We start from the raw sequence: 14218 nt of genomic DNA, 5'->3' as shown, positions 1-14218 counted from the left end.
GCCTTGACTGCTGGGAAAGGATGTTTCTGCAGATCTGACTAGCAGTGGTGAGAGAAGTTCAGGATGGCGAAGGCAACCTTTTTTGAGATATGTGCTGAACTAGTACTGGAGCTGCAGTGGCTGTGTCAACATGCAGTCCCCTATACCTATTGAGAAGTGGGTCACCATTGACATCTGGAAGCTGGCTGCCCTTGAATGTTACTGGTCCATAGCCAACCAATTTGGCATAGGGAGATCAACTGTTGGGGCCATTGTCATGCAGGTGTGTTGCAATGGGTTATAAAGCTTGGCTCAGGACATTATTAATGGCTTTGCACAACTGGAGTTCCCAAATTGTACTAGGGCAATTGATGAGACCTCATCCCTATCATTTACCCTCTGCACCAGGACTCAGAATTCATAAACAGAAAGGTGTTATTTCTCCATGGTACTGCAGGGGCTGGTTGTTCCCCATGGTAGGGTGGTTTGGAAAGGTCCACGTTGATAGGATGTTTCTGAACTCAGCTCTATTTATCTTAATGAATAAAGGACATTTGCCCTAGGACTCTATAATGCTCCACATTAATACTGTGCAGATGGTTGTCCTGGGGAACCCAGCTTATCGTCTGTTTCCCTAGCTAATGAAGCCATTCACAGGAGGAAGTACTTAACTTCTGTTGTGTTGCTGAATGACAGGGGAGTGGACATTTGGCCATCTGAAAGGAGGATGGAGCTGTTTGTGGAATAGGTTGGAAGCTGCTGAAAAAAAAACTTGCCTAAGTTTATAGCTGCATGTTGTATTTTGCACAATATTTGTGAGAGTAAGGGAGAAAGGCTTAAGATGGGTGGGAGGCTGAAGTGTGATGACTTGCTCAGTTGTTTGAGCAACCAACTATGTGTCCACCAGAAAATGGAAACAGACAGGGAAATATTGTCACGGATGCCTATGGCCCTTACTTTGAGTCTCAGGCCTGAAAATGGGCAGCTTTACATCCAGCTGCTCTCCCATGTAGAAGAGGATGGGGGGGATGGACTGTGAGCAGCACAGTCTCTTTTATGGGTGGTAGAAGTGGCATATTGTGACTCTCAGTATTTTATCTTGTGTCTGTGCCTTGATACTTTTATAAAAAATGATGACCTTTGCAAAATGTCTGCGTTTTCTGTGTAGAATGAATTGCTGACTCTTAGTAAATGAATTTTAAAGTTATTATTAAACAACAATCTATTATCTAACAACCAGAAATAAACCTTTAATTAAAACAATAATGAAACAAAACTTTAGAGTGATGTAGAGCAGTGTACAGCAGAACACAACAATGGGGGTGGGGGTTAATTCACAGGTGCGTAAAGGCCTTGTCTCTGCCTCTTGCTCTTGTACCTTCTGTTGAGTGATGGGGCTCAAAGTTATGAGGGACATTATTTGGTTCAAAAGAGCTGGTCTCTGAAGTGCAATTCCTCTTACTACCCTGAACTTGGGCCTAGGCATGTCCTCTGGGAGCACGGCTGCAGGGACATAGAGGGGAGTAGATCCTGGTGTTCCCAGTATCTCGTACTGTCCAGGGGCAGCAGAACATGGCTATGTCCTGGTTTAGGCCATTGCATTGCCTGCTGCCCTAACAGGAGCACGTGCTTCAGCGGAACGTTCTGGTTCTGCCTCAAGCAGTGGCTTCTGCAGCTCCCTCTGTTTTTGCACAGTGTCTTTTCCATAGCCACACTGTCTCTGACCACTCCACCAATCTCTCTAGACAATTCATTATTTTCCTTCTCTGACTTCCACCTCTCCATTGCTTTCATGGATTTTGTGAAGTCTGCGGTGAGGTCTGAGAACATTCTATCCCAAGTTTGCTGTTTCTTCCCCCTCAGTTTAGCCAGCCACTCATTCTTGAGGATCTGGGTGCTGTAGAAGCAATGGATGGGGGAGTAGGAAGAAAAACAAGCAGTTATTGTTCATATTCCAGAGAGGCTATGATAACACTTTTTTAGTGTGCATTTCTGATTTCCCTTCACTGAGATTCTTCTCAATCTTAGAAGAACCTCAGAGATATTAAATGGCGTGTGCACTAGGAAGAGTAGTTTGGGATTTTTGATTGTGCAGTATATTCTGTTTGGGTATGCCATTGTACCTTGAAAGCTGAGGAAATAAGAGGGGGTTGAGAAATATGTTCCTGGTTTGGCTTTGCAGTTTTGCTGTGCTTTGGAGGTTCTTAGAGTGTTAGATAAGTTAGTAGCGGGAACGGTGGATAGTAATCCCCTCTACTTCTCCTTTAGGCTGTCCTGACTCTCAATGGTATTACCCTGAGACTGGTAACTAGGAGGCAGAGAATGGCCTCCTTCATAAAGGCAAAGGGGAGACCAGTGAGATACACTGTAAAGTTATTCACCAAGATGGTCCCCCCAGAAGTGCTGCAGGAGTGGAAGGCAACTGGCAAGCTATACTGGGGGAAATTACCATGCACCTCTCCTGCATAATGTCTGGACCAAAATCAAGCAATTTCTCAGCTTTAGATTCTGCTTTACCTCCCCTGAAGACATGATGAAAGTGCACAGAAAAATAGATAGGATGCTGCACTGATTATCTGAAGCATTTACTGTTCCCCATCTTCATGTAAGCCTGTGAAAAGCCATTAAGAGGTTTACTATGCATAATGTAAAGATCTTTTACAGGACATTTATATCTCAGCAGGCAGCTGTAGTCCTTAGTACCTGTATGGACACGCAACGCCCATGTCTCCCTCATGTAAACAGAGAACACTAACCAAACTTCCTTTTCCTATATCCACTGTCTCAGTACTGTTGAATTTTGCACAATTTAATGTTTTCATTGTGTGATTATGTTGCAGGTCAGGTAGAGCTTGCAGCTGCTCCACGGTGCTGGCTGCCATTTTGAGCAGGGTGAACAGTGGGGAGCTGGGGCTGTTCAATAGGAAGGGAGAAAGAAAATGGGTAGATGGGTATGTGCCCTTAGTGACATGGGTTTGAAAAAGGATGACGGTCACAGTTTTAGTATGAGACAGAAGCCGTGTGTCTGGCCAGAGCAGCTGGCATTCTGAACATGGGTGGTGGAGAGGGCGAGCAGACAGCATGAGTTGAGAGAGAGAGAGGCAGAGGCTCAAGACTTGGAAAGGCTCTTGGCTCATAACAGCCAAAAATGGCTACAATCCTGGGGCATCTGGAACACAAGTTAGAACTTGTAATAGCATAATAGTAAATTGTAAAGATAGATACTTATGTGACATGGTTCCCTCAATAGGATCTGCACCTCAGTCCCAGCCTGGGTTTCTGATTGATAATCAGACTCACTTCATACACAGCTACCATCACGGTCCTGAGTCATAAAGGGATCCTGTCTTTCTGGGGACAGCTCTTCATTGGCCTCCTCTCATTCTTCCTCCCATGACTGTTGATGTTCATTCTTGGTGGAGGGGCCACAGAGAAGGATTAGGGTCCACAACCTCTTTGGGCTCAATAGTGGTATAATTGCTCAAAACCCTGTCTAGCTCCTCAGGTTTTCACTGCTGGACCTTTCCCTGGTATCCTTGGTTTTAATATAAGTCCTCTTGAGCTGTTTCCTCTTTTTTCCAGCAATGGTTGGCCTCCCAGTTGTGATCCTTGCAGATATCAGCTTAGCAACGTCTCCCAAAAGATCTTTATTCTGGAGACTGGCCACATAGCTTCTGCACCAACACTTCTCCACAGATGTCAGGTCTTATCTAGGGCCTCGGCGAGGCTCCAACAGGCTGCTCAAGACATGTTGGAAGGCTTCTGAAGTAATATCACAGCAATGCTGGTATATTTGAATCCAGGAGCAAATGAGCAAATTCTGGTCCTGTGCCAATTTTTAAATGGGGGGACGGGCATCTGATCAGCTGACTCTATGCAGTGGAGGGCACAGAGATAAACAGTCACCAGCAAAGCAGTGTGAAATAGCAACTGGAGGACTGCCAAAGTAGTACATGGCAACATTGTGCACCCATGAACAATACACCGACCTCTCAATTCAGATTGAACTTAATACACTTTGAAAGAGGATACCAGAGTTCGTGATAAATGCAGAGTTAGTGCACTGTAATGAATTGTCTCATGTGTATACAGGCATTTTCACACCACAATTAACAGTGAGCATTTTTAAAGGGTGGAGTAATTAACTAGCTTGTTCTAATAAAGCTTTGCAATCATAACTTGGAAATTTATTAAACCTGCATTCAGTTTGACTAATTGATATGAAAACCTGATGGGTGGGGGGTGGTTTTCCTAAGGCGAGCCCCAAAAGAACTCGGCAGCTTTTGTTTTTATTTTAAAGAGGGAATTAGAAGCAAATGAATACAATAACCAAGAATGAAGCAAGAAAACAAGCTTCACTGGAGCAGTGGAAAAGTGTGTGCACAGCTAATTCCAGTGTTTTATTGGTAGTCAAGTATTTATGAAGCCCTGTAACTTTAGGACAAAGCTGCACCAGAGTGATTTTTAAGAATGAAAAGTCTGGGATTAGACAGAGAGAAAGAGTCCTGTATTAGCACTGCAAAGGAAGTGTAGATTACATATATAATATACATACACACCCCTGAGATTCCAACTGCATAGCTAACAAAATGCAATCTTTTCCCTAATCATTGGTTACTGGTTCAGCAAATATAGTGGCCCTTTAACAAAATTTGCAAGCAATGAGGTTTGTAACACACATCCATATTCAATTTCACAAGTGGAAAAAATATTTGTGTATAATTAATTCAAAATGTTAGGGTATTTGTATTCTTTATTCCAGCTACAAAGATGACACATACCATAATCTTGGATAATGTCACAGAAATGTGCTTCAATTAGTTATCACAAATTACTAAAGAAGAAAACAACTACAACTTATTACAGTAATATAAAGATGCAAGGGATGTTAGCAGAAGCTTGCAGCATAAATTAAAGCCTTGTATGGAATTTTATCAGCAGCTCCTCCTGGCGGTATAGTATGACTTCCAATACTCATTACAGGGATGCTCCCAAAAGAGACACTAGGTAAAACTACCGTATGCTACAGTACTATAATATCTTTGGATCTCTTGCTGCAGTTTAAAGGATACGGTTCAATTAGCATGGCTAAAATAAGACTTGCTCTTTATAAAGGAAACAGGTATATAGAAAAAAAAAATCTTTGTTGGGTCCCTTTATACATTTACAATACATTAAAAAGGTTCACCAAAATATGAAAAAAAAAAATCATGCACTGTCAAGAAGTTGATGATGATCAATGACTGAGACAAACTCCTGTTTAGCTAATTAGAACCACTGATGAGCAATAATGATCTGAGCTAAGAATATTTGCAGACTTCTTTAGGATGAAAAATGGAGTGAAGAGAGGCTGTCAATTCATACAAGTTTTAAGCTCCAATCACTTTTCCCATGAGTACTACCTATTTAAAAATTTTAACATAGCTGTATTTAGCCACATGGATTATCCACATTCAGCTTTCACCATCCACCGAAAGCCAAAAATCTGGGAAATTATTCTAAAGCATTAAGTAAATTTTATTGTGTTCTGGCCCACGCTATATATTATACGACATGACAGTATCATTTTCTGGGATTTGGCCCATTTTTAATGAGTTGTCAAAAATGAAATATTAGAGACTATAAGGAAACATTTAACTATGAATGAGGTGTGAAAATAGAACTTGCATTACAAAAGCCCACAGATTTTCAAAAGCAAAGTTCAGTGAAGTTTGTAAAAATATATTTCATAAAATAAATTTGCAAAGCAGTAGAAAAAGTAATAGGGAAAAGAGGTATTTTGGATTCTACCATTGGTCTTTACTTGCATCAATCATTCAATTAACCATTCTTCTGAAAAAAATAAAAACCATCTGAGCTAAATAAAGATGTGCTATTTTTTACATTTAATGACAACTGGTTTAACTAATAAAAAGACTGGGGCTGTTTATTTGGAGAGCTCTCCATAGTTTTATTGCTCACCTCATCTCGATTACCATATGGATCACATTTTTATAAGAGTCTATTTTATAATACTCAAAAAGAGCCCCTTTATAAATTTCCCCCTAAATATCTAAGGAAGTTTGGAGACTCTGAATTGTGTGATAAAATCATGGTTACATTCTCATTATTATTTATTTGGCTATCAAATTTAAAATTATGAAATGATTCCCTAGACATACACTTTTTTTTTTTAAAATTTCATTTAGAAATTGGAGGAGGGAGACAAGAAACTTGAAAGGCTGCAATATTTCAAGCAGAACCTTGTGCCTGCGCAGAACCTGCAGCAGGAATTGGGCTTATGCCTAATTTTTCAATTGGAAACTTTATGGTGCCTTTCACTACATAGTAAGTGAAAGAGTTGAAAAAACAGGGCTAATTAATTTTGATATCCTAATAAATTTCTATTCCTCCTCATTCAGATCCTAGGAATGCAAAACCTAACACTTAACAGTCAACCCAGATTTTATAATTGCCACATGCACAATGAATTCCTTTGTCTTTAAATACTTAGAGAATTGTACTTCAAACGGATTTATAAAATATGGGAGGAAAAAGAATACATACTTGAATGCCATTCATGCTACAATTTTTAAAGAAAGGCCATTTATTTCGATAACATGATCACGTAGCCTACTTGAATATTTCTTTACAACATGCAAAATTAAGTACCGGTACATAAATCTTTAAGTAAAATCAATCTGATTGCAACCAAAACAGGAAAAAGAAAAATATCATACTCTGAAATTAAATTATTTTTCATAGATTCTAAAAAAGTTATCAACTTATATGTGTATACTCCTATGATATCTGTTACTTGTTCTGTTATCTATTTTATTGCATGTTTCATAATGGAAAAGTATCATTAAAGAAACCAATTTTTCCTTTTACAAGTTCAGTGACTTTCTTCAGTAGGTGATTTATTACGCAGTCTGATTTTAATATATGCACATAGAAGACTCTTTACAGTTTTTACATTGAGTGTAGTGTGTGAAGCATGAAAATTGTGTCATATTTTGCTGTGAATAATTTTGCAAACATTTTTCATCTAGATACACAAGTCTCTTACAGTGTTCAAAAATATCAGCACTTCAGAACAGACTGTTTTAACATCTGCACATCACCAGGGTTTCCCCCAAGGATTTTTAAATGATGCCTGCTTGTGCTGAATAAAGTGCTAACTTGCACCTTGCATTTCAAACTGTGTCCTGAGCAGCCATCCAGTTGGTACAACACCAGCTGAATTCCCACAGGCCACTGTTCACTCAGGCTTGACTGCAATTATCATGTCAATATTTTGTGCTCCGATATGCAGATATGCACACGTGCAAGCTGCATAATACTTTCTTCTCCATGGAATGTTGACTTATGTTCAATGTTCTGAGAATTTTTAATGAAATAGGATATTAAACTTCCATCAACTATAGACAGTCACAATTATTTGACCTTAGATGAAGAGGTTACACCCTTATACTCTATTATTCTGTCCATTTTCCTGAGTGATAATTGGGGAATCGAGTTAAAACACAAATCCTAATTTTAATTGTTTTAATAAATTCACACACATGCACACACAGAAAGAAAAAAAAATAGTAATGGTCCTTTAAAAGGAATCAACTGTTATTTCCTTCCTAGACCTATTGTCATTCACTTCCTGTTTTCACTGTTTATTGCTTATTTTCACAACAATAGCATGAGATGGCATGGAAAGCCACCTGCATGTGATGTATTAGTCCTTCAAAAAGATGCAAGTGAATGAGCAAGTTACATTGCTTTAATGATTTTCTTAATAAACATCAATCTAAACTATTTTACACATGCACCAGTTCAATGATTACTGAGGTGGAAAACATCAGACGTGTTCCTAACTTCCAGCAAATCTGCATATTTTGGATTCGTAAGGAATCCAACATGACCCGATACTTCACAGCTTCTTGACAACCTGTGATCAGATATCCTAAATCCATGGTGAAATTAAAGGAAGTAACAAATTACTCCAATTGATTCTACTATCACCACTTCATTTGTTCCCGGACTAAGGCTGATCTGCTCATTTTCTTCCAGACATTGAGACATCTTGGAGATGACAGAGCTTACATTAGTGGAGACAGAATTGCTCACTTAAATACTGTGCAAAGAATGTTGACACTGGAGTCCAGATTTCTCAGAGAGCTCTCAAATGGTGAAGAGCAGGGGGAGAGTGCTGCGCCTTGCAAGACTCCACCTATGGTTCTAAGTGAGGAGAAGCAGGAATCCATGCAATAGGAATAAGTGTATCTAGCATAATGCTATCCCATTTACTTCTATTAGGTCTTATATCAGCACCACAGTCAAGGATGTTAAAAGCCACTAAGGGATCTAGTAATATCTCCTTTAAAAAAAAGGAGTCTGGGGGGCAAATCAGAATGAATTGTTGGAAAAAACTGTCAAGATTTTGTGTACAGTAAATAAGAAAAGGCTTACATAGGGCTTCCAATCAAAAGGTGTTATACATATCTTTTAAAATTTATAGCAATGTTCCACCATTCTATGGACCCTAACTATATTTACTAAATGCCTACATGGATTGACCTGTTAACTCAGGACTTTTTAGCACCTTTATTCTTTTTCTTTTTAAAACATTTTTCCTTTTTAATTTTATCATCAAAAATAAATGTTTCAAAAGGCAAGCAAACTAGAAATAGCATACTTTTTACATAATACAGAGATCAATAGTATTTAAAGTAGTTGGAAAGTACACTAACATGAGATATACTTTTACAATGGCTTGTTTGAAAATACCTGGAGGCTTTTACATATCCCAAAGGCTTTTCTCATTTGCACAGCAAAGATAATTTTTTGTTTGCATCTGAATATTAAATGGGGAATGTAGTTACAATCACCGAATAAGAACTGCAAAGAATGCTGGAAAATAAAGCATTCTTCTGTGTATTTCAGGAATTAACACTGCAGCCACAGTGAGGTACCAGTTAAATTTTAAAATTTTTAGGGCAGCTGAACTCCCATTTTGGGAGCATGAAAGCATTTTGAAATTGTAAAGTTAGAAATAATGGGAATCCTAATATTACTAAAAAATTCTAAAATGAAATGGAAACAAAAAATTGCACTTTTCCACCTAGGTCTGAGAAGTTGCTAGAATAAAGTCATCTAACAATACAAATATACAATTACTTGATTGTAGGACTAGTAATTCCTGAAGTCTCAGTTCCTACCAATTTATTTTCTCTTTATCATTCCATCTTCTTTGTATTGTGTGAAGTTGTAACTGAGCACTTTAACACCTTTAGACTTGCATCTTTTTATCCATTATATTGTCATTACCTGCAGAAAAATTGCCTTCTTCATCCACCAATTTAAGGACTGAATCTCACTGTATAGTGCTGCCAAACTCATCTCATCTTGGGTATGAGATATTTTCTTTCCTGCTAGTTCTTATGATGTGTTCCAGTAAAGGAAATAAGTAGCTGTCCTGTGACCTTAGCTAAAACTGTGATGAAAACTTTTATCTTAGTGAGCACTGAAAGTTAGTAGTTGGCATAAATATATTGGAAAATAAAGGTATGCGAACACTTGTGCTATCCATTTTGTATAGCCCCAAGGAGAAAGAACAAAAAGGTTGAACACATCTCAACCCTGAATCAAGATCTTCTCATTGTCAGATTTAACTGCTCACTGATGCTTTTAGCATTTCAAACAAAAGAGGACATGTTAATATAAAATAATTCTCATGTGGGATCTGTTGCCTTATACCCATTTCTCTACAGTGTAGGATTCTCAGATGTTGCTGATTAACTCAGTGCTTCTATTGTTTGCTTATCAGGTTTACTGAGTCACCATGTTTCATAATTTCTTAAATCTGTATTTCTTTGGTAGACATGGTAATCCCATATCGTTCCTCTCAATCTTCCAGCCAGCAGCAGAGCCATGTGGGATTGTAGTTCTGCAGAATCCCTGGAAATCTCACTAATGGAAAGGAAACATCTTAGAGTTGAGAGAAAATGATACTGGCATTTGAGCACAGAAAGAATGTTCTTGGTTCCTGAAGTAGAGGAAAGGAGGACAAGGAGGACAAGTTTTCTGAAAGGACAAGAGATGTGGGAAGGTAGAAGAACTAAAGGCCACAAGAAGTCAGAAGCTGTTGGAAGACTAGAGCTGTATATGATGAGAAAGTTGATTTGGAATTGGGGAGGGGGCTGTGATGCAGCACATGGGGCTCACATTGGCAATGAGGGGGTTAAGGAGCCTGTGGACTCAACTGACCCTGCCCCTATGTTGGGGGAGGGGGGAGGGGGAGAAGAGAGAGGAAGAATGAACTTTGAAGACTATAAATAGAATGCAAGGAGGCATTTTGTTATCCATTCACTGAGGACACCCCTAGAAGAGCCTGGTTATTTCTGAATGCTTGTACCCTGGTTTGACTGAAAAGCAGCTAGCTTTGCACAAGACTGAATCCTTAGGGGAAAATCTACATTATTAAACAGGAAAAGTAACCATTAATAAGTACAGACTCAGGTTTGCATTTTATGATTTTCTTTCATGTTTAACCAATTCTACTTCCACTTGCTATCCTTACTCACTATTTCTTACATTTCAACCTTTGATAATAAACTTATGATTGTTTTCACTGTATCTCCATGTTGCAATATTATATAGGAACTGATTCTCAGTTGAATCAAACAAACTTGTGTATACACTGTCCCCTGGGGGATAGCAAACCTGGTAATATCGGTGAGTGTCTAGAAACAGGGGGTGAATACCACAGTGGGAATACGTCAGGTGTGGCTCAGAGTGCACCTATTATTAACCTGCAAGCCAAAGTAAGGGCCAGCAGAGCCCTGAGGAGATTGCTTGGGTGGCTAACTGACAGGTGACATCAGGAAACTGGCACAAGCAAGTCTCTCGGTCACTCTGCCAGAGGGGTAACAAGATAACTCAGTTCTGGGTACCCCTTTGAGAGTTTCACAACCAGGAAGGAAGACAGAGCTCTGCTACTTGCTCAGCGAGGAAAACCTGCTTCTAGGCAAGACCCTGTGGAAGTTTGCTACCTAAACAAGCCATTTGGTGGTTGGGCAACTAAGCCCAGGAAGACTATCAAAAAGAGACTAGCAATACGGAGACAAGCCCAGAGCAGGCTGCCACCAGTGAATCCGTGGGTGAACCTTATTTTGAAGTTCACTGTTTTCCTGGATAGGACTCAAGTGTGCCATAGCCAGAGTGCTACGGGACCACTATACCAGATCTGTGAGGACAACACCCAACTATTAGGGACCTGCACTGCAGTGAATCATACCGACAGGCCACAAGGAGGCACTGCCCAGAGAACCCAGTTACAGGAGCAAAAAGAAGAAAAAGAGATTTATAGGTAAAGTTAGGGTTATAAGCGATTGCTAGAGAGGGGCCCAAACAATGTTCTTTTAAGAAATAGAAGCAAAAGAGTGCACTTAGCATTACAGAAGTGCATGAACAGTACTGTCACCATGCTTTTGCGCACAAAACAAAATGAGAATACAAGACTCAACAGCCAAAAATGGACAGCAAACATTGCATACACCAAAAAAAAAAAAAAAAAGAATATTCCAAAACTTCAGAAAAATCAATAGATGCACCATAAAATAATATTATGGAATGTTTTCTGATCTACCACGCTCTTTTATCTTCTAGCACCGTATAGAATATATAAAAGGATAACACATAGGTTTTTCATGATAGTAACAAGAAAACTGAAATAATAAATAGTAATAAAATATTTAATTTATATTAGAGTAACACCCAAATGCCCCATTTAGGATTGGGGCTCCATCATGCTAGCTATGATGACAAATACATAATGACAGTCCTTGTCCTGAATCACATACTAACAAATTTAAAATATGAGGCAACAAGTAAGTGTGAAAAAAATCCTAGGAAGAAAAGTTGGAGGAAGGGAGGACAAGAGACTATAAAAGTGTCTGAACTACAGTTCAGTATCTGACTACAGTCTATACAATTTAATGGCATTTCCTAACTTTTGTGAGCTAGTCTTTGCCCTAAGTAACTTCCTTTTAATGCGTTTTTTGTATGTAATACACACACACACTCCTTTTATAGTTATAGGGAGAGGCACATACCCAACACCTATAGATAAGGCAACCTAACACTTCTCATTATAGTTCCCTGTTTTCACTTTTAGAACTTTACCAAGTTTTTCATGCAATCAGCTTTCAGTTTTCTGTGTTTGCTCTCTGCCTCAGGTTGATATTTTTACATAAATAATTTTTAGCAAAAGTGGTTCCGCCATTTCCAAGAATGAAGTTAGCAAGAAACAGTTTTGCCAAAGTTAAAAAAAAAACAGTCACACTTTTTTAACAGCTCTAGCACCCCTGGGATTTGGAATAAAACTTTACATTTGGTAGGGGAATTGTCCTGGGATCAGAGAAATATCTTCTGTCCTCATCAAAAGATGTCCGGATTTGGACAAGTTATGAATCACAAAAAGTCATCATCTGAACATACACAGCAGAACTTGTTCTAGAATTACTCCTAAATTTTCTGAATGTTCCAATGCAGCCACATTTCCCATGCAACATCAATTTATGTCACCTTGTGTGTATGCATTATGCTGTAGACTTTAACTATATGATCACATACTATTTTTACCACACAGTCATTTCTTCTTTCAGTGCAGAGGATGGATGGCAAATGAGACAGGGCTGTACAGTGAGTAAGCTGTTGACTGTAGAACCCAGGCCATATTCACAGCAGATGCTGATGATTGGTGATTAAGGGAGGGAACTGCAGCAATCAAAAAGGGTTTTGTGGTTAAGGTGCCAGACTGGGACGCACAAGAAGTGGGTTGTATCTTGCTATACCACAGACCTTCTACATGATGTTGGGCAACTCACTTAATGCAAAATTTTCAGAGGTGGCCACTAACTGTTTTCCTTATTTTCTGGGTGTCCAACTTGAGACACCTGGGGCAAAATTTTCATAAGTGCTGAACACTCACACCTCTACCTGAAATCAATGGAAGCTTCAGGTGATTAGAGCCTCTATGAAAGTCAGGCCACAGCTATCTTAAGTTGAGCACCAACAATTAATGATCACTTCTTCTAATTTTGGCCTCAGTATGCATCTGTGTGGCTCAATTCCCCATCTGCAAAATAGGGATACCATAGTTCCCTAGGTCACAGAACTAATGTGCAGATAAATTTATTAATATCTGTAAGGCAATCATATATTATGGTGCTAAATTCATTAATATTTCTAAGAACCAGATACTATGGTGATGAATGCCATCAGTAAATAAGATATTATTTATTCAGTGCAGGGCTTGGAGATAGAAAGAAGTGTTGAACAGCTGCCTCTTTCACTTAGCACTGTCCATCCTGTCCACTGAATAATGCAGGGACCCTGTGGAAAAAAACAGTATGTGATCATTTAATTAAAGACCTCACCAAAATGCTTATGTACCAGGGAACAGAATTACAGTTGCACAGGTAACCTTAATTCTAGAATTACCTAATTACGGAGTGCTTGATTTTGCAACCTAAAATTCCCTATATCATGTATGTACACAGTATATAAAAACGGTCACTGACTACCATTCAATCTAACCACCATTAGCAGCCCTTATTTTAAAAAAGGAATAACACCAAATTAATCTGAGGGATGCGAGGATAGACTCCTTATACATAAGATTAGGAACATCGTTCAATGCAGAAGGAGCAGTCTGGATGAAAGCACAGAGTTTTAAAGTTTATTTAGATTTGCTTTTGAAAAAAAAAAAAAAAAAGCCTATCTCAGGCTTTAGGAAGTCTTGACAAAGTTTAAAGATACCATTCTTACAAATTAAAGGATCTAGAGAATTTCAGAAGTTTAAGACTGTTTTACAATGTTTTTTTAAACATGAAACCACGTGGCATAAAATAGAAGAGATATCTAGCATATTTGATTAAAAAAAAATTATACAGAAAGTCTTCAAGCTCACCTTTCCACCACCAAGCTGACTGCTTGTGTAAGATCTGGATTTGCCACCTGGAGGCGTTTCCACAAAGACCATACAAATTCTTTATCAGCCTTAAAAACACAAAGCGAGAAATAAACAATGCAAAACATGTATGGTTAGCATACAACTTTTACAGAATAATGAACTATTAGTATTAATATTCAGAGGTTAAATTATTAAGTACTATATTTTAGAGAAAAGTCCAGTGACTTTACTGCTCAAGATGATGCATTTACCTGCTTGTTTCAACAGACGTCCAACTCAACAAAGAGAAAC

General features: G+C 38.6%; 1 protein-coding gene across 1 annotated transcript in view; it reads right to left on the bottom strand.

The window, feature by feature from the left end:
- Positions 1–14218, bottom strand: part of CNTLN (centlein) — a 277422-nt gene that overhangs the window by 237967 nt on the left and 25237 nt on the right. Inside the window, exon 2 of the mRNA XM_054033059.1 lies at positions 13925–14013. Within this exon, the coding sequence (XP_053889034.1) occupies positions 13925–14013 (89 nt within the window). The remainder of the gene's footprint in view (positions 1–13924; positions 14014–14218) is intronic.

This window comes from Malaclemys terrapin, chromosome 6 (genome assembly GCF_027887155.1).
Source record: "Malaclemys terrapin pileata isolate rMalTer1 chromosome 6, rMalTer1.hap1, whole genome shotgun sequence".
In the NCBI taxonomy this organism is placed as follows: Eukaryota; Metazoa; Chordata; order Testudines; family Emydidae; genus Malaclemys; species Malaclemys terrapin.
Note: the sequence above shows the minus strand (reverse complement) of the source record. Positions and strands in the feature narration are given on the sequence as shown.